Source organism: Doryrhamphus excisus, linkage group LG2 (assembly GCF_037039965.1).
Source record: "Doryrhamphus excisus strain RoL-2023G ecotype Guam linkage group LG2, RoL_Dexc_Guam_v1.1, whole genome shotgun sequence".
Taxonomy (NCBI): domain Eukaryota; kingdom Metazoa; phylum Chordata; class Actinopteri; order Syngnathiformes; family Syngnathidae; genus Doryrhamphus; species Doryrhamphus excisus.
In genome coordinates, this window is record NC_136358.1 from 22,549,878 (window position 1) to 22,577,867 (window position 27,990).

Genomic DNA, 27,990 nt, shown 5'->3' on the forward strand with positions numbered 1-27,990 from the left:
AATTTTTTTTTAAAAATTGTAATATGATGAGAAACAAACCAACCGAACAAAATAATGCTGTCATGTTTGGAAGTCATAATGTTCGTCATAATATTATGGGAATAAGTCAAACTAGTTCCAAAAAAACAATTGCCAAGATGATTTAAGTAGAAAGTATAATGGTCTTTTTTATTCTAAGAAGTATGCCACTTCTTAGTCTATCTTTCCAAAGCATCCAAGTGGCAAAAAACGAATTTAGCAAGGAGACCGTTTCGTTGTTCTGAAGTTATTTGACCACATCAAGATCAGTATCACTGAGATGAAGGAAAGGGAAGACCTAATCAGGTATGTTCCTTCAGTGTAATGCAGCTGTCAGCCCTCATCCATCACCAGGCCTGTCAGCGGCTGCCCTTCTCCATCAGGAAGAAACAATCCAGACAAGAATTTCACAGGGTTATCTTTGTCGCCAAGGCCAAAGGAAAGGGAACAATGCCGCGACAACACAATGAGACAAAGGCAGCGGCGCTCACGCGGATCAACGCCCTTAGCCTCGACCTTAGCCCTCACTGGACAACAGTCGCTACCTTCCAGGTCCCACTTGTGCTCCACAAATACTTTGCGGCCACTTTTGATGTGTTCCAACATTTGGAGGGGATTATGGGATGGCACATACACATACCCACATACATTTAGAGTGGTTACTGATGAACCAACGACGAAAGCACATCAATGTAGAGTAGTTACACAGGAACTAATGAATAACCAACACCTAATGCACATCCATTTTGAGTAGTTACTGAGGAACTAATGACTAAGGCACATCAATATGGAATAGTTACTGAGGAACTAATGACAAACTAATGACTAAGGCACATACATTTAGAGTAGTTAATGATATACAAATGACTAAGGCACATACATTCAGAGTAGTTAATGATGAACCAATGAAAGGCACATCAATTTAGAGTCGCTACCGAGGAAATGCATAAACAATACCTAAAGCAGATACACTTAGAGTAGTTACTGAGACACATGCATTTAGAGTAGTTACTGAGGAACTAATGGCTTAGACATATACATTTAGAGTAGTTACCAAGGAACTAATGGCTTAAGCATATACATTTAGAGTAGTTACTGAGGAACTCATGACTAAAGCAGATGCATTTAGAGTAGTTACTTAGGAACCAATGAAGAAGTAATTACTAAAGCACATACATTTAGAGTAGTTACTGGGGAACTAATGACTAAAGTTTATACATTTAGAGTAGTTACTGAGGAACCATTGAATAAGTAATTACTAAGGCACATACATTTAGAGTAGTTACAGAGGAGCTAATGGCACAGGTATATACATTTAGTTACATCTAGTTACTGAGGAAGTAATGTCTAAAGCAGATGCATTTAAACTAGTTACTGAGGAACAAATGAAGAACTAATGACTAAGGCATATATATATATTTAGAGTGGCTACCAAAGAACTAAAGACTTATGCACATATATTTAGAGTAGTTACTGAGGAACGAATGACTGAAGCACAAACATTTCGAGTAGTTACCGAGGAACTAATGACTTAGGTATAAACAAATAGAGTAGTTACTGAGGAACTAATGACTTAGGTATATACATTTAGAGTAGTTCCCAAGGAACTAATGACTCAGGTATATACATTTAGAGTAGTTACTGAGGAACTAATGACTTAGGCACATACATTTAGAGTAGTTACTGAGTAGTTAAACTAATGAAGAACGAATGCCTGTGTTCTACTGCTGATTACTAAAAGAGGTACTAAAAAAGGTGCAAACAAAGGTTTTTTTCCAATGAAAGACGGAACTCTAATCTTTCTTTGGTTGGCCCATGTTTATAAAGCCATAGGATAGAATATTCTGTGTGCATTGAAAGATCAGTCAAATGGTCTAAAATGGCTTATGTTGAACGGACTACACAGTGCCTGTTCACATAAACGCCGCCACGTGTCGGCCAATCACTTGTCACCCCCCCACCCACCCCCCTCTCTGCTGCGTAACTTTCCTGCCTGGCTGGACGTGTGATGATGAAAGCGGCCAATTAAAGGAAAGCTTTTTATATTGCGCAACCTTTATCTACAATTTCACGCCATATTTGGCCGATAGGCAAGCTTTATTAATGCAGGGAGGGCGGCTGTCAGCTCCGTGTTTACCCGCGTGGTTTAATTGAAGGGTTTCAGAGTTGACAGGTAAGCCGAGTTTAGTACCAGTCTTCATTCCTTGCTTGATATTTGATTTGCTGTGGTCATCAGGCGTACAGACTTTGGTCCGCTTCGGACGCTTTTGAGCGATTTGTGGTAAAAACTGTACTTTTAACCTGAGCTGAACCTATATATGAAGTGATATATAAGGGAACGTTATATCTTAGAGGGTTAGTGCATCTCACTAACTGCTTAAGACAGTGGTTTTCAAATTGGGGGGCCCTCCCCTGACCCGTTAGGACATTTTTCAGGAAAATATTCAGTTTCGATATGACTATTTCAAAAGGTTGTAGCTTGAAACTGGTTAGCGATAACGACATACTGACCCACAATTTGTGATGGGGTAAATTCACTCATCTTATTTTCATATTATGATGTCACCAGGCTCGGAAAATGGTCAGATCCAGGTCTCCACCACACCCAACACACTCATCAAAATGTCCAATCCACTTGTCAAATGGTCTCATATTGATTTTCACTTTGGTTTTTAGCCTACAGCAAAATAAATTAGCCTCACTGGCCCAATACTTCTGGAGAGCAATGTACACATGGAAAGTCATTATGGATTTGTGTATCTTCAAACAGGGTCAAAATGGGTGACGCTGCAATGAAAGAGTTTGGGTTGGCCGCTCCTTTTTTGAGAAAGTCCGACAAAGAGCGCTTGGAAGCTCAAACGCGTCCATTTGACATGAAGAAGGAATGTTTTATTCCCGACCCTGAGGTTGAGTTCGTAAAGGCATCTGTAACTAATCGAGAAGGTGACAAGGTCACTGCAGAGACTGAGTTTGGAAAGGTACATTCCGACTTAGTCGTTCCGTATATCCATGGAGATAGATAGATACGCTTTATCTACCTATTGGTTGTCCTTTCCTTTCTACAGACGGTGACGGTGAAGGAGTGTGACGTCCACCCTCAGAACCCGCCAAAGTTTGATAAAATTGAAGACATGGCCATGTTCACCTTCCTCCATGAGCCTGCCGTGCTGTTCAACCTCAAAGAGCGTTATGCAGCGTGGATGATCTACGTAGGGCAATTATTTCGGTCTGCATTGTCCGTTGTGACGATGTCTCAGAATTTGAAGCAATTTTTCATTTTTTGACAATGGCAGACGTACTCTGGGCTGTTCTGTGTCACGGTCAACCCCTACAAGTGGCTGCCGGTCTACAACCAGGAGGTGGTGGTGGCCTACAGGGGAAAGAAGAGGAGTGAAGCTCCTCCTCACATCTTCTCCATCTCTGACAACGCCTACCAGTACATGCTGGCAGGTACCCAATCTCGTCACTGTCCTGTTCCAATTCTTAGTTTCATGCAAAATCTCATAGACATTTCTTTAAATTGCAGATAGAGAAAACCAGTCCATTCTGATCACGTAAGAAACGTTACCAAAAAAAAACACACCTCTTGAGTACTAAAGCGGGACAGATCTTTTTCTAAACCTGTGCTGTCTCTCTTCAACTCAGCGGAGAATCTGGTGCTGGAAAGACGGTCAACACCAAGAGAGTTATTCAGTACTTTGCCAGCATTGCTGCAGTTCCAAGTGCTGGGAAGAAAGACCCAGCCATCGAAAAGAAGGTTTTTGTTGCAAAATGATCAGGGCATTCAGTCGAAGGCAGCTGGACTCTTGAGGTTGTCCACAACTAGGTAGAACAAATACTAGTTAAGACTACATAGGACAGCTCCAGTGTGAGAGCCTGGTACAAGATATAATCCATTTATCCTCCGAAGGAGGAGGCACGCCCAGATGGGAATGGTTGTCTTATTAGTGGTATCAAACGATGATGGTTGGGATAAAATGGAGTGGGGGCTCTAGGGTGGGATTACTTTTTTTTGCTATGATGGTCGGGTTGGTAAGGTAATTTCCTAACCATTGTCATTTGACAACTAAAGAGCTAACCATTTCCGTCTGGACTTGCCTCCCACTTGGTAGATATAGATACACTACCACTCAAAAGTTTGGGATCACTTGGAATTTTTTTTGACCAGTCTGAGATATGGCTTTTTCTTGGCAAAGTCTGAAGTCCTGAAGTTGCTGCTTCAGTGTTGATACTGTCACGGTGTTGGACGGCTACTATGTAGTGCAGCGTCAGTAATCTGTTCCAGAAGATCCAAGTCAAACCACAACATACGCCATCAATTTTCTTCCACTTATCCGGGTCCGGTTTGCAAGGGCAGCAGTCAAAGTTAGGAAGTCCAGACTTTACGGTCTCCGACCACCTCGTCCAGTTCCACCAGGGGAGAACACCAGGAAGGAAATACATGAACTCCTCCATCTGGGGAAAAACCTCGCTCCCAACCCAATGGTGAAATCCACCCTTTTCTGACCTCATTAGGCTGTGACCTTCAGTGTTTACAGAGGCGGTTTGAAGCTGAGTGTGAAGCTTCTGGGATGAGACTCAGCAGCTCCAAATCCTCCAAGGTTCTTAGTGGAACATACTTGATATATGAAATATGTGAACAATATTCTGTACCACCCAAAAGTTTGGGATCACTTGGAAAATTTTTGTGCCAGTCTGAGATATGGCTTTTCCTTGGCAAAGTCTGAAGTTGCCGCTTCACTGTTGATACTGACACTGGTGTTTGACGGCTACTATTTAGTGCAGCTGCCAGGTGACGACCTCTGAGGCGTCTTTGTCTTAAACTGCACATTCTTAGATATTTGTCTTCTTGCACAGTTGTGCATCATTTTTCTGAAGGGAGTAGGTAACAGCATGGTAAGAGATTTTAGTTTAGATTTTTAGGGGGGGTTTCTAATAATCTATTAGCCTCATAAAATCTCCATGCAAAAATGTAGATTGTTCTTTGAAAATCATCTGATTCATTTTAATTGTTTGTGAAATGGAAAAATGTTTATGGAAAACTAAGAAATTTGCAAGTGACCCCAAACTTTTGAGCGGTAGTGTATATATAGGCCTGTCTTGGCACATGTTTGATAGCAAGGGCAGACGTATTTCATCGTTGTACTTGGCCTTGGCCTTGACTCACTCAGCATCAACCCTGTCCAACCAGCTAAGACCACTGGGTCACACATACAGTAGCGACATACAACCGGATGGCCTGCTCGGATAAGAGTCCAAACATCTTCTAAAACAACCTGAACAGTTGGCATTCGTCGACTGAATGCCCTGAGAATACAGTAGCCCAGATGAATGAGAATATTTACAGTCTTGTTCAAAATATATTTTCAAGCGTGAAGAACATTTGATTCTTGACCTGAGAATTGAATATAACATGAATATGTTTGTGTCAGGGTACCTTGGAGGATCAAATCATCCAGGCTAACCCTGCCCTGGAGGCTTTTGGTAATGCCAAAACCATCAGAAATGACAACTCGTCCAGATTTGTGAGTGTTTGAGTGCGTTAGCATAGCAAGTTTCTCAATGGAAGTCATGCAAATTGACTCTGGTTCTTTGGCATGTAGGGTAAATTCATCCGAATTCATTTTGACAACAGAGGAAAGTTGGCCTCTGCTGATATAGAGACCTGTAAGTATATCGTTTTTAATAATTCTGTATACATGGAACCTTGGTTAGCGTCATTAATCCATTCCAGAAGGTCTGACTCGAACCAAAATGTACTCTATAACCAAATATGTTTTTATGAAGAACATAGTTGGACTCACCCAGTAAACCAGTAAAACCGAGGCTAAATCTTGGTGTAAGTAAACCTAAAAACACACAAACCAGGAAGTACGCAAACCAAGGTTCCACTACAACTGCCAAGAAACCAATTACTGTGTTAATTTAACAATCAAATTATATACCAGACCTTTTGGAAAAGTCTCGTGTGACCTACCAGCTCAAAGCTGAGAGGGACTATCACATTTTCTACCAGATCTTGTCTCAGGCAAAGCCTGAACTTCTGGGTAGGTAATAACGTACAGGCAATGACTAGAAGCTTTGACAGATTATTAATTCATATTTGTTTTTTTTCTGTAATATCATTTTAGAAATGTTACTCATCACCAACAACCCCTACGACTACGCCTTCATTTCCCAAGGAGAGACAACTGTCACCTCCATCAACGACTCTGAGGAGCTGATGGCCACTGATGTGAGATGAATTACCCTTATAAAAACAGAGAAGTGCCTGACCTATTGTTTACTGTTGATTTTCTCAGGATGCCTTTGACGTGCTGGGCTTCACTCAAGAAGAGAAGAACAGCATTTATAAGCTGACAGGCGCCATCATGCACCACGGTAACATGAAGTTTAAGCAGAAGCAGCGAGAAGAGCAGGCAGAAGCCGATGGCACTGAAGGTAAGACATTTCTAAGTCAAAGCTACTGGTACTAATACTGGTGATGATAATGGTTTAATTTCATTTGAACATGCATCGGATTACAATTGAGTGCATCCCATAATCAGTTCACAGTTCCACATGTCCAAAAAGAGTAGGAAGAAGCAAAGCTTATTAAATCCTACCCCTCCATCTGGTACTTTTACAATCAGTAACTGTTACATTTGTTCACTTCCTGCTTTCCTAATATGATTTATTTTATTTTTTATTAATTTTTCTTTTTTTTTGTCACGTACCGAAGTACGAGGTGATATGACGATCCAATGACATAATGGGTACAGCACATCATTACTGGTTCAAGACTCTTCATCCTTGTATTTGGCAAACATCAACTGCTTGTATTGTTTCTTGAATTGGCTCATCGTTGTGCATTGTTTGAGGTCCTTACTCAATCCATTCCATAGTTTGATTCCACATACTGAAATGCTATGGCTTTTTAACGTAGCCCTAGCATAAAAATGTTTTAAATGTAGTTCTTCCCTGAGATCATAGTTCTCCTCTCTTGTAGAGAAGTATTGCATGACATTTTTAGGTAATTGGTTATTTTTAGTCTTATGCATTATTTTAGCTGTTTGAAGAATGTTGAACTATATCAGTATTTGTCATTTTAGAAACAAGGAGTTAGTCTGTTATCTGTCGGCGGCATTATGAATGATCCTTACTGACCTTTTTTGCAGTACATTTAGCGAGTGAAGATTGCTTTTATAGTTATTACCCCAAATTGGGGTGCTGGGGTTTTCAAATTGATGAACATTTTTATACATTTTCATCATGCCCTTCATTTTACAAATTCATCACAATGACAACACATGTTATCAGTGTCTCTCAATGCCATCCTTCTTCTACTCTTAGCAACTACTGTAAAACCAGTAAAGTTGTTGTCATTAGCAACACAGTTGAACAGCCTATTAATTTCTTCATCACACACGTTGTCAGTGTCTCTCTGTTTTTGGTTGGCAGAGGTTGCTGCATCACACTTCAAAAAGCTTCACTCCTCCACTTTAAGTATCATGGGAAATTTTAGGTAGTTTTTAGCCATAAATTAGCTTTACAAGCCACAGGCTCAAAGCATGAGAAAAAAACTAGTGCGGCTTCCATAGTGTTAGATTTTAACGTAAATGACGTGTTATTTTTGACAGTCCTAATGAAAACACACAAAAACAGTATTGCACTGTGTTAGCGTGAGAAACTATTCATTCGTTCATTAATTTTCTACCGCTCATCCTCACGAGGGTCACGGGGGGTGCCCATCCCAGCTGTCCCCGGGCGAGAGGCGAGGCACACCCTGGACTAGTGGCCAGCCAATCACAGGGCACATATAGACAAACAACCATTCACACTCACATTCATACCTATAGACAATTTGGAGTGGCCAATTAACCTAGCATGTTTTTGGAATGTGGGAGGAAACCGGAATACCTGGAGAAAACCCACGCATGCACGGGGACAACATGCAAACTGTGAGGTCTGCGCGCTAACCACTAACCACTCGACCGCCGTGCAGCCAGATACTATTTATTCACTACTTTGATAATCATAATGAATAAGTGATATTTCTCTGTCACAGATGCTGATAAAGTTGCTTATCTGATGGGCCTGAACTCCGCTGACCTCATCAAAGGTCTCTGTCATCCAAGAGTTAAAGTGGGAAACGAGTGGGTCACCAAGGGCCAAAATGTCGCCCAGGTAAAGAAGTGGTTCAAATGGTTTATGTCCAAAATTAAAAAAAAAAATGTTTTTCAGGTGTACTATGCGGTTGGCGCATTGTCTAAGGCAGTGTATGAGAAGATGTTTCTATGGATGGTGCTGAGAATCAACCAGTCTCTTGACACCAAGCAGGCTCGCCAATACTTTATTGGCGTCCTGGATATTGCTGGATTTGAGATCTTTGACGTGAGTTATTGTGAGAATAATACAGTAGAGTGGAACCTTGGTTACCGTAAACCCCAGTTAGCATGTTTTATCTCGGTTCACATACACTACCGCTCAAAAGTTTGGGATCACTTGCAAATTCCTTTGTTTTCCAAAGAAAAACTCATTTTCATGCATTTCACAAACAATTTTTTCCATTTCACAAACATTTTTATCCATTTCACCAACAATTGAAATGAATCAGATGATTTTCAAAGAAGGATCTACATTTTTGCATAGAGGCCTACTGTCAACAACTGTCAGTCTCTGCATCAATCTCCTGGTGTGGCTGCTAATCCAAGTTCATCATTTTATAAGGATAATAGATTATTAGAAAACCCCTCTAAAAATCTAAACTAAAATATCTTACCATGCTGTTAACTACTCCCTTCAGAGAGCAGCACAAAATGGGTCTAACAAGGACAGAAAAACGATGCACAACTGTGCAAGAAGACAAATATCTGAGAGTAGTTTAAGACAAAGACGCCTCACAGGTCTACTATGTTCCACTAAGAACCTTGGAGGATTTGGAGCTGCTGAGTCTCATCCCAGAAGTTTCAAACCGCCTTGGTAAACACTGAAGGTCACAGCCTGATGAGGTCAGAAAAGGGTGGGTTTCACCGTGGGGTTGGGAGCGAGGTTTTGCCCCAGATGGAGGAGTTCATGTATTTCCTTCCAGCACATGCTGGAAGGATGGTGTTCTTCTGGTGGAACCAGAAGAGGTGGCCGTCCACCATGAAGTCTGGACTTCCTTACTTTGACTGCTGTTCTTGCAAACCGGACCCATATGTTGTGGTTTGACTTCTGGATCTTCTGGAACAGATTACTGACGCTAACCAAGGTTCCACTGTAATATAGTACCTGAAAAGACCTGATTATTTGATTGATTGGCCTCTGTCCTTCCAGTTCAACACCTTTGAGCAGCTGTGCATCAACTTCACCAATGAAAAGCTGCAACAGTTTTTCAACCATCACATGTTTGTGCTGGAGCAGGAAGAGTACAAGAAAGAGGGCATTGAGTGGACTTTCATAGATTTTGGTATGGACTTGCAGGCGTGTATTGACCTGATTGAAAAGGTGAGAAGGTCTTTTGCGAGAGGCTATCATTGAATTCCAATAAGTCATATGTTGTTCTCCTCAGCCCATGGGTATCATGTCCATCCTTGAAGAGGAGTGCATGTTCCCCAAAGCCAGTGATGCCACCTTCAAAGCTAAGCTCTACGACAACCACCTGGGGAAATCCAGCAACTTCCAGAAGCCCAGAGTTGTCAAAGGGAAACCGGAGGCCCATTTTGCCCTGATGCACTACGCCGGAACCGTTGACTACAACATCAACAACTGGCTGGTGAAGAACAAGGACCCTCTGAACGAGACTGTGGTTGGTCTTTACCAGAAGTCTACCATGAAATTATTGGCGCTCCTCTTTGCTAATTACGCTGGAGCTGACTCAGGTTTGTTTGTTTCTTAGTTAGCATCGTAGGGATTAATAAGAGTTGTAATTGTTTGTGTTGAACTGTATCACCAATGTAATTAATGATCGATTAACATCTCATTTAGCGCAAGAGTCTGCTGGCAAGGGTAAAGGAGGTAGCAAGAAGAAAGGTTCATCCTTCCAAACGGTATCTGCCTTGCATAGGGTAAGATAAAGCCTATCAGGTTTTGTGTAATTTAAAGAGGTGAATTTCGGATGAAACTAGAAACCCCAGAGATGTTCAATGGGCCTCACTGTTGCTTACATCTGGCCTGGTGTTGGTTGCATTTTATACGTACAGTAAAGGTTGAAAGATAAACCTGATCTCCTGATTGGAGCTTGTTAATGGAGAATTGAATTGACTCCTTTCTCTGCCAGATTGAGAAAATCCTACCATACCACTCAGATCCCCATACCAGGGATATGGCATCTGGCAATGCCACCTTTGACAGGCGAATTAGTTCTTTTGTAGAACCAAAGGCTCCCAATACTTTGCAAAGCTAGCATGCTTCAGGGGGCATTTGGCTATTGCCTCCACTCTATCGTTTAGGCTTTCTATGATGGTTGCAGGTATTAGCTAACCCAGAGAGCGCTACTGTTTGGTGCGTGACAGCAAACTGGCACTATAATTCAGTGCAGGCAATTTGAGGAGCAAATAATAAATATGAAGTACAAGGAATAATGGACTGGGTTGCTACGCCTTGCTTTGCAGGCCCATAATTACAATAATGAATATGACTGAGGCTGCACGGCGGTCGAGTGGTTAGCGCGCAAACCTCACAGCTAGTGTGTGGAGTTTGCATGTTCTCCCCGTGGGTTTTCTCCAGGTACTCCGGTTTCCTCCCACATTCCAAAAACATGCTAGGTTAATTGGCCACTCCAAATTGTCCATACGTATGAATGTGAGTGTGAATGGTTGTTTGTCTATATGTGCCCTGTGATTGGCTGGCCACCAGTTCAGGGTGTACCCCGCCTCTCGCCCGAAGACAGCTGGGATAGGCTCCAGCACCTCCCGCAACCGTCGTGAGGATAAGTGGTAGAAAATGAATGAATGAATGAATATGAAAACCGTTATCAGTAAAATATGTTGTCTATGCTGAACTCACAGGAGAACCTGAACAAGCTGATGACCAACTTGAGGTCCACTCACCCCCACTTTGTACGCTGCATCATCCCCAACGAGACCAAGACTCCCGGGGCCATGGAGAACCCTCTGGTGATGCACCAGCTGCGTTGTAACGGCGTGCTGGAAGGCATCAGGATCTGCAGGAAGGGCTTCCCCAACCGGATCCTCTACGGAGATTTCAAACAGAGGTAGTTTCTCCCGTGCACATGCACAGTGGGGAAAATAAGTATTTGATTCCTCGTGAATTATAACTGCTAGTAAGTTCTACCTTCCTCTCAAAAGGTACCGTATTCTAAATCCCAGTTCTATCCCTGAGGGACAGTTCATTGACAACAAGAAAGCATCTGAGAAGCTTTTAGGTTCTTTGGACATAGATCATAACCAGTACAGACTGGGCCATACCAAGGTAAGAATTGTAATTGATGATGTAAAATATATACCATATACAGTAAAGTCTCGTTATATCGATATTGTCGGGAGTCTGAAAAAATATCGATATAACCGGACTGTCGATATATCCGATCCTGCGCCGAACTGCATTAAAAATGGGCAATAATGCACTCGACATTGTTCTATAGTATAGAACAGGGGTGGGCAAACTACAGCCCGGGGGCCACATCCGGCCCGCCAAGTGTTTGAATACGGCCCGCCCAATCTTTCCAAAGTATTTCATTTAAACTCAACATACAACCTGGCATCATGGCCTGAGCCAACCTTTTGATGGTTTTATCAATTTCGTTTTTTGACATGGTCTGTTGTTTACAAAGTGCTCCTGAAAAAAGGGACACAAGCACATAATGATAATAATAATTATTATTATTATTTTTAGATTATTAGATTATTATAATTATTATTAAAACTATTATGATTATTATAATTATTATATTAATGCTAATTATTATATTAATTATATATAATATTATTGTTATATTTGCATATTTTACATAATAATAATATAATAATTATTATTTTAATTTTATTGTAATATTATAATATTTTATTATTTTTAAAATATTTAAATATAAATATAAAATAATAAATAATAATAGCAGATTGCATCACAGTTTTACAGATACAATAATACCAGGTGGACTGTTACGTGTAAAATATATAGTCTGCCCCCCCCCCCCCCCCCGTAAATTTTGTCATATCAATGCGGCCCGCGAGTCAAAAAGTTTGCCCACCTCTGGTATAGAACAATGTCGAGCAGCTTAAATCAATCTTTGCTTAAGGATTTCAATACCAAAAAAGAACACGGCGAACGGCTGCTTACAGTCAACTTTATTTTTCACATTTCCACCACCAGAGCACAGCACACACACCGATTCCCGCACTTCCTGGTTCACAGGTCATGCTCAACCCACCCCACATAGCTGGCCAAACACATGCCTGCAACAGAAGAACCAACTGCGTTCGTGGTTTCTCTCGTGTGTATAGAATCTATACACACGAGAGAAACCACGAACGCCAGCATGTACATATGAAAAACAGTGATTATTGCAAGCGATAATAAGATATCTGAATACAACACAATTAAATACATGTATTTGTACGCTTGTGTCTTCGTTGGAATAGGTGTGTATGCTATGTCAGTTGGTTCTTCTGTTGCAGGCATGTGTTTGGCCAGCTATGTGGGGCGGGTTGAGCATGACCTGTGAACCAGGAAGTGCGGGAATCGGTGTGTGTGCTGTGCTCTGGTGGTGGAAGTGTGAAAAATAAAGTTGACTGGAAGCAGCCGTTCGCCGTGTTCTTTTTTGGTATTGAAATCCTTAAGCAAAGATTGATTTAAGCTGCTTTTGTATCGATATAAGCAGACCAAATTGGCTGGCGGGAGATGAAAAGGGCATCGTAGTAACCAGATCCTCATAATAACCGGGTATCGTACTAACGGAACTAATTATATCATAAAAGACTAGAAATTTGCCGGGAAATGAAAATAGTGAAATAGCGAGGTCGACAGACGGATCGGTGCAGCCTCGGCAGTAATGCGGTCGCTGTACCGGACCGTCGTGGTGAAAAGAGAGCTGAGCCGGAGGGCAAAGCTCTCAATTTACCGGTCGATCTATGTTCCCACCCTCACCTATGAGCTTTGGGTCATGACCGAAAGAATGAGATGGTGGATACAGGCGGCTGAAATGAGTTTCCTCCGTAGGGTGGCTGGACCCTAAGAGATAGGGTGAGGAGCTCAGCCATCCGGGAGGGGCTCAGAGTAGAGCCGCTTCTCCTTCACATCGAGAGGAGTCAGTTGAGGTGGCTCGGGCATCTAGTCCGGATGCCTCTCGGACGCCTCCCTGGTGAGGTGTTCCGGGCATGCCCAGCCGGGAAAAGGCCCCGGGGCAGACCTAGGACACGCTGGAGGGACTATGTCTCACAGCTGGCCTGGGAACGCCTTGGTGTCCTCCCGGTGGAGCTGGAGGAGGTGGCCGGGGACCGGGAAGTCTGGGCTTCCCTTCTAAGACTGCTGCCTCTGCGACCCGGACCCGGATAAGCGGAGGAAAATGGAATGGAATGGAATGAAAATAGTATCGTAATAAGCAGTACTTCGATATAACCGATATCGATATAACGAGACTTTACTGTAATTGTATTTTTAGCATTACAACTGTAATTTTGGTTACATACTGGCTATTGGTTAGCATATTAGCCTCGCAGTCAGGAGATTGAGGGTTCAAATCTCCGGGAACAAAATATATCTTGGTAATTGTCTGAATGCTGACCCAAGCAATCATTTTGTATTTACTATTCTTATTCCGCAGTTTTTTGTCATTTAACTTTTTTAAATCTAGTCCCACCATTCCAACATTAACAGTTAGCATTTTAGCCATTTGTATATGTACACACTTACATTGAGACTTACTAGATACTACACTATCATGCTAGGTGTGAGCATGCCTGCTGTTAGCATGTTGACTAACAATCAACTTCATTACTACTAGGTGCTACTGTGTTGTTAACACGCTAACAATATTCCTAGATAGCATGTAAGCATTTTAGCCATTTTCATAGCTATAAACTTAGATACATACCTCTGCCATACTAGGAGCTGGCATGCTAACAGTTAGCATGTTAACATTTGAGTAAAACTTACAAAAATAATCATTGCTATCACACTAGGTGCTCCAGTGCTAACAGTTATCACGCTATGATTATTCCCACATAGCATGTGAACATTTTAGGCATTTTTGTAGGTATAAATTGACATTGATGCATACCGCTACCATAATAGGTGTTAGCATGCTAACCGTTAGCATGCTAGCATTTGACTAAAAATCAACTTAGATAAATACTCATTGCTATCATAATAGGTGTTTTTGAGCTAACAGTTGGCATGCTAGCAATATTCGCAAATAGCATGTGAGAATTGTAGCCACATTCATTGGTATAAACTTTTTTAGATACATAGTGCTCAAGTTAGCATGTTAACAATTAGCATTTTAGCCACTTCTGGTTACTAAAATTCCCTCAATTCCACATTCTTCAAATAACTCAAACCATTCTGAAAATAATAATTTTAACAATATGGACTTGTTACTATACTGACTCTATTTGTTTGTTCAACAAATCAGGTGTTCTTCAAAGCAGGGCTCCTTGGTCTACTTGAAGAGATGCGGGATGATCGTTTAGCCCTCATAATTACAAGAATCCAGGCAAGATCGCGTGGTGTTCTGGCAAGAATAGAATTCCAGAAAATTGTTGAACGCAGGTACGTGCACACACTTTAATTAATCAGCACAGAATATGTCCTTTACAGTATCTCATACGAATCTTCATGACCAGGGATGCACTCCTCGTGATCCAGTGGAACGTTCGTGCCTTCATGGGGGTGAAGAATTGGCCTTGGATGAAACTGTACTTTAAGATCAAACCTCTTCTGAGATCTGCTGAAGCAGAAAAGGAGATGGCAAACATGAAGGAAGAGTTTGCCAAATTAAAAGAGGCTTTTGCGAAATCAGAAGCGCGGAAAAAAGAACTGGAAGAAAAAATGGTGTCACTTCTCCAAGAGAAGAACGACTTGCAGATTCAAGTTCAGGCTGTAAGTTTACCGTCGTCCCGCAAAACCCTTTCCATTGCAAAGTAAATCTTTACAGCTTTTTGACAACAGGAGCAAGATAATCTTTGTGACGCTGAAGAAAGATGCGAAGGGCTCATCAAGAGCAAGATTCAGCTGGAGGCCAAAATCAAAGAGCTGACAGAAAGACTGGAGGACGAGGAGGAGATGAACGCTGAATTAACTGCCAAGAAGAGAAAACTGGAGGACGAGTGCTCTGAGCTGAAGAAGGACATTGATGACTTAGAGTTAACCCTTGCAAAAGTGGAGAAGGAGAAGCACGCCACCGAGAACAAGGTCATCATTTTCTCTCCATAAGACATGAATGCATGAGCTGAAAGCTGAACTTGCTGTATCGTACACAGGTGAAGAACCTGACTGAAGAAATGGCAGCGCTGGAAGAAATCATTGCCAAGCTGACCAAGGAGAAGAAAGCCTTGCAAGAAGCTCATCAGCAAACCCTGGATGACCTTCAGAGTGAAGAAGACAAAGTCAACACTCTGACCAAGGCCAAGTCTAAACTGGAGCAGCAAGTGGATGATGTAAGAAAGATGACAATGACAAATGATGGCAATAATCAATACCAACTTAACAAACAAGTCGTGTCTGACGTCCGACAGCTGGAAGGATCCCTCGAGCAAGAGAAGAAAGTGCGCATGGACCTCGAAAGAGCAAAGCGGAAGCTAGAAGGGGACCTCAAATTAGCTCAAGAGAGCGTTATGGACCTGGAAAACGACAAGCAGCAACTTGAAGAGAGGCTGAAAAAGTAAGGTGTTACTACTAGCAGAAGAATTACTACGGTTACTACAGCAGAAGAATAAAAAAAAAAAAAAAGCTGGTATAATAATAACAATAATGCAGTCGCACGTCGCTACACTGATTCCTTTTAGTCAACGTTTTTAACTTTGAACATCCAGCAGCAACACAACATTTTGGCTCGACTACTATTTGGTTTACTTTGTTTTCTCTGCTTTAACTGAGAGGTGTCACCCCGATGACATCACTTTTGAGCTAGTTTGTCATGGCTGGCGTACATATTTACATATTTAGGGTATAGTATAATAAGAATGGATGTCTCAATAACACAATAAACATAATATAATGATTGCATTTGTATTTTCACATTTAGTCGCTCAATGCTTAATGAAATGCTTACTTTTGACTTTAGGCACAAAACATCTGCTTACATATTCAGATTTTTTGACATCATAGGCATACAGTGGTGTGGTATTCTGTGGTATATACATCTGATAGTTATATACTTCCTTGACAGGAAAGATTTTGAAATGAACCAGCTTGCTGCCAAAGTAGAGGACGAGCAGGCCGTGAGTGCTCAGCTCCAGAAAAAATTGAAGGAGTTGCAGGTAATATTGTCATCATATTCAAATGTGGTGTCATACGCTAACTCTTACATGAGATATTTCGATTGAAAAAGCTGTTAATACATACATATGTTTGAACGTATCCTGCCAACGTATCTTTCTGGACATAATATACTGTAAACATGGGCATATTTCACACATAGTTGATTCATCAACTCTGATAGCAAATGTAAATGTGATTGGTCCAGGCTCGTATCGAGGAGCTGGAGGAAGAGCTGGAGGCCGAGCGAGCCGCTCGAGCCAAGGTGGAGAAGCAGAGAGCAGACCTGGCCAGAGAGCTGGAGGAGATCAGCGAGAGGCTGGAGGAAGCCGGCGGAGCGACATCCGCCCAGATCGAGATGAACAAGAAGCGGGAGGCCGAGTTCCAGAAGCTGCGCAGGGACCTGGAAGAGGCCACTCTGCAGCATGAAGCCACCGCAGCCACGCTGAGGAAGAAACAAGCTGATAGTGTTGCCGACCTGGGGGAGCAGATTGACAACCTGCAGAGAGTCAAGCAGAAACTGGAAAAGGAGAAGAGCGAACTCAGGCTGGAACTGGATGATGTGGTTTCCAACATGGAACAAACTGTAAAGTCTAAGGTGATGAAAGATATGATTGCTCTGTTTACTTAGTCAGCAGTTTCACCTTTCCAAGCACAAAAGGGTTTTTCTTTCTTTTCAGAATCATTTGGAGAAAATGTGCAGGTCCTTGGAAGACCAAATGAGTGAATATAAAGCCAAGGCAGAAGAGGGCCAACGTACCATCAATGACTTCACCATGCACAAAGCAAAACTTCAAACTGAGAACGGTAGTTTGGGGGAACTTCTGACAAGCTAAGGCTACTTAAGCGGCATTCACTCTTGCACCCAATTTGCCGTGGTGATACGTTTCAGTTATTTATGCCACACCCAAAAAACCTGAAGCTGTTTGCCTTCTGTGTATGCATATATTATGCTCTTGGCAAGCAAATCGTGACCAAAAATGGTGCGTATTGGCATTGGCCACTCCCGTCACATCGGTCTTCTCTTTAAGCTGTAAAATTAGGAGGTTTTACACCCTTGTCTCGGTATGGTCTAGCACCCTTCTCTTTGGTGTGGCTTGATACGTCATGTATCTCACTACAACTCAGATATGAACAAACGCTATTGCCCTAGAGCGGCGCCCATGACCCACAATGCATTGTATTTCAATTTCATCAAATGGCAACAATTTTGGATAACTGAAATAGATACTACACTATCACGCTAGGTGTGAGCATGCTTATTGTTAGCATGTTGACTAACAATCAACTTCATTGCTATCATACTCGGTGCTACCGTGTCAACAGTTGTTAACAAGCGAACAATATTCCCAGATAGCATAGGAGCATTTTAGCCATTTTTGTAGGTATAAATTGACATTGAAACATACCGCTACCATGATAGATGTTAGCATGCTAACAGTTAGCATTCTAGCATTTGACTAAAAATCAACTTAGATAAGTACTCATTGCTATTATAATAGTTGCTTGTGAGCTAACAGTTGGCACGCTAGCAATATTCCCAAATAGCATGTGAGAATTTTAGCCATAAACTTTTATAGATACATAGTGCTCAAGTTAGCCTGTTAACAGTTAGCATTTTAGCCACTTCTGGTTAAAAAAAATTGCCCTAGAGCGGCGCCCATGGCCCACAATGCATTGTATTTCAATTTCATCAAATTGCAACAATTTTGGATGTTAACTGAAAAGCGAGCTAACAGGGGTAGACGTTAACAGAGATGCCACTGTATTGAAAAATGACAAAAATAAAGATAAGTGTATGTTGATATGATGATAAGTGTAGGCAGAGAATGAGCAAAGAGCAGGAAGGAGGCAATAAATTAGATAAAAAAAGGCACTGACTGCATGTGAGAGGGAATCGCTAGACTAGAAGACATGGCTTTGGGCTTTATGATCAATCATTAACAGAAGATCCCAAAGAATTCCTGACAGATTTATCACACAGTTTTACACATACTTCCCACCGGTGAACCACCAATTTACTCGTTGGACAAAATGTGTGTCTGAACGCCGCTAGAGAACACACTCTCAAATCGATTCTCTCTGAACATTAGGTGAACTTTCAAGGCAACTTGAGGAGAAGGATTCCCTGGTGTCCCAACTCACGAGAGGAAAACAGTCCTACACTCAACAAATTGAAGACCTGAAACGACAACTGGAAGAGGAAGTCAAGGTAGCACACATCTTCCTTTTGGCACGTAAGGGAGGGGCTTAGAAGGGAAGAGCTTGGGGGGCGTGAACACGCTTCTAAGTAACCACTCGTTCGCCGTGCAGCCACAGTTGATATAGTTAGATAAAACTCTCCTTGTATCTCTTGGTTCTGCATTTTGGGACCACAGGTCTCTGTCCCAAGGACTGGAACATGTGGTTTCAATATCAGTCCGGTCTCTGCAGCTTGGTGTAAAGGGATTCCAAGCTCACCTGTGTCCAATCCGCATGCCAGACCATCTGAAGGTGGTCTTATGATAGAACAGAAAGATAAAAGTGGTTGAATAAAAGTGCAACAAAACATAAACAGCTGGTTTCCAGAGACAGTCCCTTTATACAGACCGCCTCACAATTGGCTTCATAGTTCAGCCCAGAGTCACTGATTGTGTCCAGGTATTAATCCTGGGAATATCCAATGTTATGGATATCTTATCCATTTTGTTTATATTTAGCAACAGTCCTGTACAACTGGCTTATTTTTTTTGGAGCAGGCTCACAATTACGGAGTCATCTACATATTTCAGAATGAACCTCATTCTGGCATACATAGAACAGAGAACATACTAACTGCTTATTTCTAAAATCACAAATACTTCAACTTGCTGATGTAGTTCATCTTCAAACAGCTAAAATAATGCATAAGGCTAAAAATAACCAATTAGCTAAAAATGTCAACCAATACTTCTCTACAAGAGAGGAGAAATATGATCTCAGGGAAGAAGTACATTTGAAACACTTCTATGCTAGGACTACGTTAAAAAGCCATAGCATTTCATTATGTGGAATCAAACTATGGAATGGATTGAGTAAGGACTTCAAACAATGCACAACGATGAGCCAATTCAAGAAACAATACAAGTAGTTGATGTTTGCTAAATACAAGGATGAAGAGTCTTGAACCAGTCATGATATGCTATATATATATATATCACTATATTGACGGTTACTATGGTTACCTCCCTAAACTAGACTTTTACAAAAAACAAAACTATACATAGAAATATACATCCATTTTGTTCCTTCACCCATTCTTTTGTCTATCAAATTCACTTGCACCTAAAATGGGTGCTAAAGGCGGCCAGGCACCACTGGACCTGTTAGCATTAGCGAATATACACATGTATATACACAGACTTTCTTTTGTCACATAAACAACATTACAGAGGCATCAAAAATCACTCTATATGACTATACTACATATCGTGGTGTATTTAAAAACACTTCTTTTTCACCAACCTGAAACACATGAAAGAGCGGGAACAGTTGGTCGTCTCTCCAACACAGCAGTTTATTTATTTCTTCTTCACCGCTGTGTGTGGCCTTCCCAACAACCAAGCCGCAACGCCCCCTTGTGGCGCCACTGTGCAACAACACCGAGCAGCGAAAGTGCCCTACTTTCAACCAACAATTATAGGAAGATTAAATGAAAACCCCTTTGTTTTTTTGTGTTTTTTTTCCACACCGTTACACTATGGTACCCATTATGTTATTATATGGTCATGTCACCTTGTACTACGGATGTGACTAAATAAATAAATATAAATATATATAAAATAAAAATAAAAATAAAAATAAAAATAAAAATAAAAATAAAAATAAAAATAAAAATAAAAATAAAAATAAAAATAAAAATAAAAATAAAAATAAAAATAAAAATAAAAATAAAAATAAAAATAAAAATAAAAATAAAATAAAAATAAAAAACTGTATCATGAAAGCAGGAAGTGAACAAATGTAACAGTTACTGATTGTAAAAGTACTAGATGGAGGGGTAGGATTTAATAAGCTTTGCTTCTTCCTACTCCTTTTGGACATGTGGAACTGTAAACTGACTATGTGATGCACTTAATTGTAATCTGATGCATGTTCAAATGAAATAAAACCATTACCATTACCCTTACACCAGGACAGGACACACCCATGTGGTGAAGCAGTAGAACTACAGACAGGGTCAGACAACACCACATTGTCTCTGAGTTACTAAGAATCCAGCCCACAAAATTCTTGCTCGAATTAAAGTTGTTCAAGAGCGGAAACATGTGTCTATGTAGAAAACAACGACTTACGGTTTGGTAGTTCCTGGTGAAGCCAGTGAAGCAGCAGGATGAACTGTTTCTTATACCATGCCCCGCTCCCAAATAAATACATTTTATTCAGTTTTACTTTCTATATCGGGGTATAGTACCTCAAGGACTTTTCTGATTGGTGCGCCGTTTGCATCGGTCCATTATGGTGACAAAGGAACTGAGTCGAAAGGCAAAGCTCTCGGTTTCCTACCCTCACCTACGGTCAGGGTGGCGAGGCTCTTTCTTCAATGTAGGATGAGAAGCACTGTTATCAAGGAGAAAATTGGAGTAGGGGCGGTTTGCAGAGCATATCTGACCGGGAGAAATCCTTTGGGGAAGACCCGGGACTCGTTGGAGAGACTATATCTTGGCCTGGGAACGTCTCGGGAAGATGGATGGATAATTCAGGGGGATTCACACTTCAAAATAGGACCAGATGCAGAACATTTCCTCTAGTAAGGTCATACAAACAGTAAGTGTTGATGACCTACTGCAGTCATTCTGTGACTCTACTATGTTGTGTTCGTGTTAGTTCGGACTTTTGAAGGCACAACCAAATATATTTCTTCTTAGGCCAAGAATGCGTTAGCCCACGCCGTGCAGTCGTCTCGCCATGACTGTGACCTGCTCAGGGAGCAGTACGAGGAGGAGCAAGAGGCCAAGGCTGAGCTGCAGCGTGGCATGTCCAAGGCCAACTCCGAGGTGGCGCAGTGGAGAACTAAGTACGAAACTGATGCCATCCAGAAGACTGAAGAACTGGAGGAGGCCAAGTAAGTCAAATATACTTTGAAAAGATGACACACATTTCACTACATACTGAAGAATATCAATGACAACGCAGGAAGAAGCTGGCTCAGCGTCTGCAGGATGCCGAGGAGGCTGTGGAGGCAGCGCATGCTAAATGTTCCTCTCTGGAGAAGACCAAACACAGACTGCAGAATGAGATTGAAGATCTCATGGTGGACGTGGAGAGGTCAAACGCTGCTGCTGCTGCTCTGGACAAGAAGCAAAGGAACTTTGACAAGGTGACTTTGGAGTTTTTTGAAGCTGTAGCGTTGGGCTGCACGGCAGGCGCTGTGTCGAGGCAGCAGTTTGTGCACACACTTTCAGTATGCAAGTTACTACTTTGAAACTACTGTACTCAATACAAATGATAAGTACTTCACATTCGCAGTTTCAAAGTTCACAGGTCAAGTCAAATCAATACGGCAATAAAGATAATTGCACATATTTCTTTGCTAATATGAATCAATGCATCACGCAAGAAACGCTTTCTCTACGTATGAGGTGTGTTATGATGCGGAGTTATGGTCGCCACAGTACGCCGTCATGTCAGTATCAGTGTCAGACAGTATCGGAGGGACGTACCCCACTCCTGTGGTCGTCACGGTGCACTGGACACACATTAATCACACACTGGTGATTAATGGTGATTAAGGGTGTGGAAAATAATCGATATTAATCGATACATCGATGCACATGAGCGCGATGCGAGTGCATCGGCTCATTCACTGGGTATGGATGCAATTGACGGGTGAAATCTAGATTCATCGTGATGCGTTTGTGGGTATCGGTAAAATCCGATTAAAGCGCCGTTTTATTAATGTTCAACGCCACACATATGCTGTTTCCCAGGCGCCATGAATGCACCATCATTATTTGGCGATGTGTTTGTGGGTATCGGTAAAATTTGATTCAAGCGCCGTTTTATTAATGTTCAACTTCACCCCATATGCTGTTCCCCAAGCACCATGAATGCACCATCATTATTTGGCGTTTTGTATTGAATACAGACGGAAGCCCGTGAGGCACATAGAACTACTAGTAAAACAGCATGGACGTTCGTAGCAAGCAGCAGTGAGGAAGTTTTTATCCCCGCCCCGCAACTTTTGGTATGTTTGGAAATACTACGGATACTACGGATTTTCTAAGAAGCTTGACAATGTCCGTCATTTGCAAAGAATGCCGCGTTAAGAAGCCGTCCAACGGCAGCAGACAAACATGCAGACCCCCAGACACCACAACATGGACAAGTCTACCCCCGACCCCCCCCCCCCCCCCCCCCCCTTGGTTCATAGTTGACACTGGGTATGAACCAAGCAACAAGTGCTCCCCCCCCGAACGAGTGTTCAGCACAGCAGGTGACATTAGAACAGCAGAGCAGTTGGTTTCTTCCTGAATTGTGAAACAACTTTAAAAGGGTAGAAGTTGTTTTCCACTTTCTGCTCCTCACTACTGTATTAGCCTAGCTGCTAGTGCATCATTCATATTAGCAGACAGGAATATAAACAAACATTGATTCCACTGTTAAAAGTGTCACTTTAACTTTCTTGTTGCTGTACTGTATTTTTTACAGCAGTAATTATGGTTGAATTGTTTTACTCCACCACTAAACCACTGCTATTGGAATTGCATAGCCGATGTGAAAGTGGGAGGAAAGTTGTTTTTGAAAAGTTGTTGCTGTTTTAAAATGGCAAAAAGAATGATCAAGAAGTGGTGCATAGTAAAAAAGACAAACAGTACTTTAGTTGAATTTACTGCCAATTGCCTAGTAGGAATAAAACCAAATCCTTTTTGTAGGACCACGGACGCAAGAAATTGCACCATATCATATCAGATTGCATTGATGTGAACTAAATGATTATTGCATCGTGAAGAGGGTGAATCGTATCGCATCGTATCACCAGAAAATTCCATGTATGGTTAAAGTATCGAATCGCTGGCAGTGCATCGAGATGTGTATCGAATCGTCGTCAGTGCTGAGATTCACACCCCTAGTGCAGACGAATCCGTACGTCAACGTGATTTCATCAAATTGTTGCTGCTTTAACTGCTTTAACCTCGTGCCTTCCACTTGATTATCATATAGCATATGATTATCATTCATAGCAGCCATGTCATAGTTACAGTCTGTTTGGTTTCTGGTTTTTCCCCAAATAAGAAATCTTGTCATGTTTCAATCTCGTGATCCCCCCATTTTACACAAGAACATAATGAGAAGATCAACAACTATTTGTCAGGTCTTGGCAGAGTGGAAACAGAAGTACGAGGAGTCTCAATCAGAGCTGGAAAGCTCCCAAAAGGATGCAAGGTCTCTGAGCACGGAGCTCTTCAAACTGAAGAACTCTTATGAAGAGTCAATGGAACACCTGGAGACGATGAAAAGAGAAAACAAGAACTTACAAGGTCAGTCATTGTCAATTCTTCAAAGCATTCGATTGATCAGAAATGCTGCATGTAGAATGTGTTTCATTTCCACGCAAAAGAGGAAATATCGGATCTCACCGAACAAATCAGTGAGGCTGGGAAGAGCATCCATGAGCTGGAGAAGATACGGAAGCAGTTGGAGCAGGAGAAGTCTGACACCCAAACAGCTCTGGAAGAGGCAGAGGTAGGATATGCGGTCTAAAGCAGAACCTAAAACTCTGTATGTCCTTCAATAGTTTGACCCCTGGACTAGATCTTCTCTCAGTCCTTCTTCTCTGTAGGCCTCTCTGGAGCACGAGGAAGGAAAGATTCTCAGAGTCCAGCTGGAGTTTAGTCAGGTGAAGGCCGACATTGAGCGCAAGCTGGCCGAGAAAGACGAGGAGATGGAGCAAGCCAAGAGAAACCAGCAAAGGATTGTGGACAACCTTCAGAGCTCGCTTGAGGCCGAGACCCGTAGCAGGAACGAGGCAATGCGTTTGAAGAAGAAGATGGAGGGAGACCTCAACGAGATGGAGATCCAGCTAAGTCAGGCCAACAGGCAGGCGGCCGAGGCTCAGAAACAACTCAAGTCTGTTCATGCGCATCTGAAGGTAAGCTGGTGAGAAGACGCTTTCCTTCCAGATCAGACTCACGGTTGATGTGGTCCTGTGAAGGATTGCCAGATCCAGCTGGATGAGTCTCTTCGTGCCAACGACGATCTCAAAGAGAACATCGCCATCGTGGAGAGACGCAACAACCTCATTCAGGCTGAGCTGGAAGAGCTGAGGGCTGCTCTCGAGCAAACGGAGAGAAGTCGCAAACTTGCCGAGCAAGAGTTGCTGGATGTTAGCGAGAGGGTGCAGCTACTGCACTCACAGGTGAGAAAGACACCGGTTAGCTCCAACTTTCACACCTTCATGACATTTCCTGTGCTTTTTTTCCATCAAATTAGAACACCGCTCTGATCAACCAGAAGAAGAAACTGGAGGCAGATACATCCCAGCTTCAGACCGAAGTGGAAGATGCAGTCCAGGAGTGCAGGAACGCTGAAGAGAAGGCCAAGAAGGCCATCACCGACGCTGCCATGATGGCAGAAGAGCTGAAGAAAGAGCAGGACACCAGTGCTCACCTGGAGCGCATGAAGAAGAACATGGAGCAAACCATCAAAGACCTGCAGCACCGTCTGGATGAAGCTGAACAAATTGCCATGAAGGGCGGCAAGAAGCAGGTGCAGAAGCTGGAGGCCAGGGTAAGTATAAGATACTCTACCTGGCAACAGTCACAGGACCCTATAAATGAATGTATTGATTAATTATTTTGCCTTTTCCACTCGTATTTTACCAGCATAAAGTGTGTACTTTTGGGTTATTCAATAAAATGTCCCTGAATTAACTGCAAAAATCCTTACATTTATGGACGCAATCGTTGGTCAATTTTGCCCAGTCCCTGACAAATGGATGTAGCTTTTCTAATGTTTCCCAGCCATTTTTCCATCGACAAAAATGATCTACAATGGTCGCTATTTAGACCATTCCGACTGATCTGTCAGAATTGTGTTCTATGGCTATACCAACATGGAACCTACCAAAAGAAAGATTCCTCTACCTGTATAAACATCTTTGATCGTAAATATGTCTTTTATTTTCTTCACACAATTAGCCAAGATGTGGCAAACAGTGCTCTTATTTTGAAGGCCGGAAGTGTGTGTTGAGGATGTTAGATTACGGTTAAGACAGGTTAAGTACAAGAATAAACGTGCCTCTCCCCTTTTTTTCACTCAGAAACTACACGATATCAGCAAACGTTAAAACACAACGTAGCACGAGCATGCCGTGCTAACCTAAGCTAACCCCGCTAGCTTCCATCAACGCTATGTATGAGAGGAGTTCACGAAGTTCCGCGTTTCATTTGCCGATTCCACGGGTCTGTTAATGCAGAAATCATGGGGCCCTGCAGCCATTTTAGCTAGAAAATTTGACTTCTTTTTTTTTTTTTTTTAAGTATTCTCCATTTTGTGTAGGTAAGGGAACTTGAAAGCGAGGTGGAAAGTGAACAGAAAAGGGCCAGCGATGCTGTCAAGGGGGTTCGGAAGTATGAAAGACGTATCAAAGAACTTACATACCAGGTACCCAACCAACATTTCCCAACTTTGCCATGTTGTGAAAATATCCAAAAGTAACTTGGCTTTTTGTCTACTATTTTGAAGACTGAAGAAGACAAAAAAAATCTAACCCGTCTTCAGGATCTGGTAGATAAGCTTCAGCTGAAGGTGAAATCCTACAAGAGAACTACAGAAGAGGCTGTGAGTACGATGACCGGGACGCTCCAAACTATCCGTCGTACCGAGTCTCACGCTGTCTTTGTTCTCCAGGAAGAACAAGCCAACAGCAATCTCACCAAGTTCCGTAAGATCCAGCACGAGCTGGACGAAGCGGAGGAGAGAGCCGACATTGCTGAGTCGCAGGTCAACAAGCTGCGAGCCAAGAGTCGTGACGTTGGGTCAAAGGTTGGTACATCGGAAAACGGAGTATTCGAAAGCACCGTTGACCTGGCGGTACTTAGAATTTCGCATACTGATTTGGGATCGGCAGTTATGTCAACAGCAGGCTTCTTTCACAAATGAATGAATGATGGCTGCTTTGTGGTAGACTGTAGTCAATAGTGACTAGTCACTAGTCACTATTACATAACATACAATTATATGTGTTATTCTGCTCACTATGTGGCAGTGTGATCAGGGTTTTGGTTTGCTGATTATGATGCCAATCAGCCAATACCGATACCGATCACATGGATTAATTACACATTTTCCAATTTATATTTATGATGGGGCGGCACGGCGGTTGAGTGGTTAGCGCGCAGGCCTCACAGCTAGGAGACCAGTTCCAGTTCCACCCTCGGCCATCTCTGTGTGGAGTTTGCATGTTCTCCCCGTGCATGCGTGGGTTTTCTCCGGGTACTCCGGTTTCCTCCCACATTCCAAAAACATGCTAGGTTAATTGGCCACTCCAAATTGTCCATAGGTATGAATGTGAGTGTGAATGGTTGTTTGTCTATACGTATGTGCCCTGTGATTGGCTGGCCACCAGTCCAGGGTGTACCCCGCCTCTCGCCTGAAGACAGCTGGGATAGGCTCCAGCACCCTGGCGACCCTCGTGACGACAAGCGGTAGAAAATGAATGAATGAATATTAAAGTATATCACAGTTGGGTCTGGAACCGATTAACCACTAAACTGTAGCTAGCATGTTTACATATATTCAGAACCTTTTTCTATGCAGATTGGTTTCCAAAATGGTTTCTGACTCATTTACTAAACTCATTTTGTATTTTTGTTTTTTTAGAAAGGCTTTGACCAAGAGTGAAGCTTCCCAAGAGGAATTTCCTTCCCTTTATCTGAGGCACCAAGGGACGGTGCTGTGACTCGGTGTCTCCTTAAGCATGTTTTTCTGCAGTAGAATAAACCGTGTGCATCTCAAGCTCTTTCTTTCTTTTTATTGCCATTTTTAGTAACATTTCACATTCTTTGAAAAGCAGCCCTATCCAGCTAAAGAAAGTACTAGAAATATTTTCATGTCCAATTAAATGACAAGCAGGTCGCGGCCCCGCCCCCTCTTAAGGATTGAAGTGCCGCTACACGGAAGCACGGCTGCTATCGGAGCTTCACTGTGTTGGGTGACAGGAGGGGGCATTCTTGACCAGGGGTGAGCAAACTACGGCCTGGGGGCCACAACCGGCCCGCCAAGTGTTTGAATACGGCCCGCCCGTTCTTTCCAAAGTATTCCATTGAAACTTAACATACAACCTGGCATCATGGCCTGAGCCAACGTTTTGATGGTTTAAGTCAGTTTTTTTTTAATCAATTTGGTTACTTGATGTGGTCTGCTCCTGAAAAAAGGAACCCCAGCACAGACAGCAGATTGCATGACACTTTTACAGATACAATAAATCCAGGTGGACAGTCATGTGTAAATTATATAGTCTGACCCCCCATCAATTTTGTTAAATCAATGCGGCCCATGACTCAAAATATTTGCCCACCCCTGTCCTAGAGGACTCATATGTTTCTCCTAAAA

At 42.2% G+C, this 27,990-nt stretch overlaps 1 protein-coding gene and 1 long non-coding RNA gene across 2 annotated transcripts in view; one reads left to right on the forward strand and one right to left on the reverse strand.

Annotated features, from left to right (window-relative positions):
* Window positions 1-20,101, reverse strand: part of LOC131109408 (uncharacterized) — a 44,067-nt gene extending 23,966 nt beyond the window's left edge. Inside the window, exons 1-2 of the long non-coding RNA XR_013625762.1 lie at window positions 19,900-20,101; window positions 11,031-11,173 (exon numbers count right to left, since the gene is read on the reverse strand). This is a non-coding gene — a long non-coding RNA (uncharacterized LOC131109408). The remainder of the gene's footprint in view (window positions 1-11,030; window positions 11,174-19,899) is intronic.
* LOC131109407 (myosin-7-like) lies at window positions 2,789-27,393 on the forward strand. Its single transcript, XM_058061365.2, has 37 exons — window positions 2,789-2,996; window positions 3,084-3,227; window positions 3,312-3,468; window positions 3,545-3,572; window positions 3,664-3,775; window positions 5,451-5,543; window positions 5,622-5,685; window positions 5,967-6,065; window positions 6,150-6,253; window positions 6,321-6,459; window positions 8,066-8,184; window positions 8,242-8,391; window positions 9,316-9,486; window positions 9,551-9,860; window positions 9,967-10,046; window positions 10,989-11,194; window positions 11,289-11,412; window positions 14,573-14,709; window positions 14,784-15,039; window positions 15,109-15,351; window positions 15,420-15,596; window positions 15,675-15,820; window positions 16,328-16,418; window positions 16,625-17,014; window positions 17,097-17,223; window positions 18,510-18,628; window positions 21,303-21,499; window positions 21,571-21,754; window positions 23,750-23,915; window positions 23,996-24,120; window positions 24,218-24,526; window positions 24,590-24,793; window positions 24,868-25,164; window positions 25,936-26,040; window positions 26,122-26,217; window positions 26,287-26,421; window positions 27,259-27,393. The coding sequence occupies exons 1-37, from the start codon at window positions 2,796-2,798 to the stop codon at window positions 27,277-27,279; spliced, it is 5,826 nt and encodes a 1,941-aa protein (XP_057917348.2). The 5' UTR covers window positions 2,789-2,795; the 3' UTR covers window positions 27,280-27,393.
* The last annotated feature ends 597 nt before the right edge of the window (window positions 27,394-27,990 follow it).

Excerpts from the sequence above, each read along its gene's own strand:
- LOC131109407 (XM_058061365.2), top strand. The coding sequence starts at position 2,796 with ATGGGTGACGCTGCAATGAAAGAGTTTGGGTTGGCCGCTCCTTTTTTG. Across the intron at positions 6,460-8,065 it reads AGAAGCCGATGGCACTGAAG|ATGCTGATAAAGTTGCTTAT; the intron begins GTAAGACATTTC and ends TCTCTGTCACAG. Across the intron at positions 17,224-18,509 it reads AAAACTTCAAACTGAGAACG|GTGAACTTTCAAGGCAACTT; the intron begins GTAGTTTGGGGG and ends TCTGAACATTAG.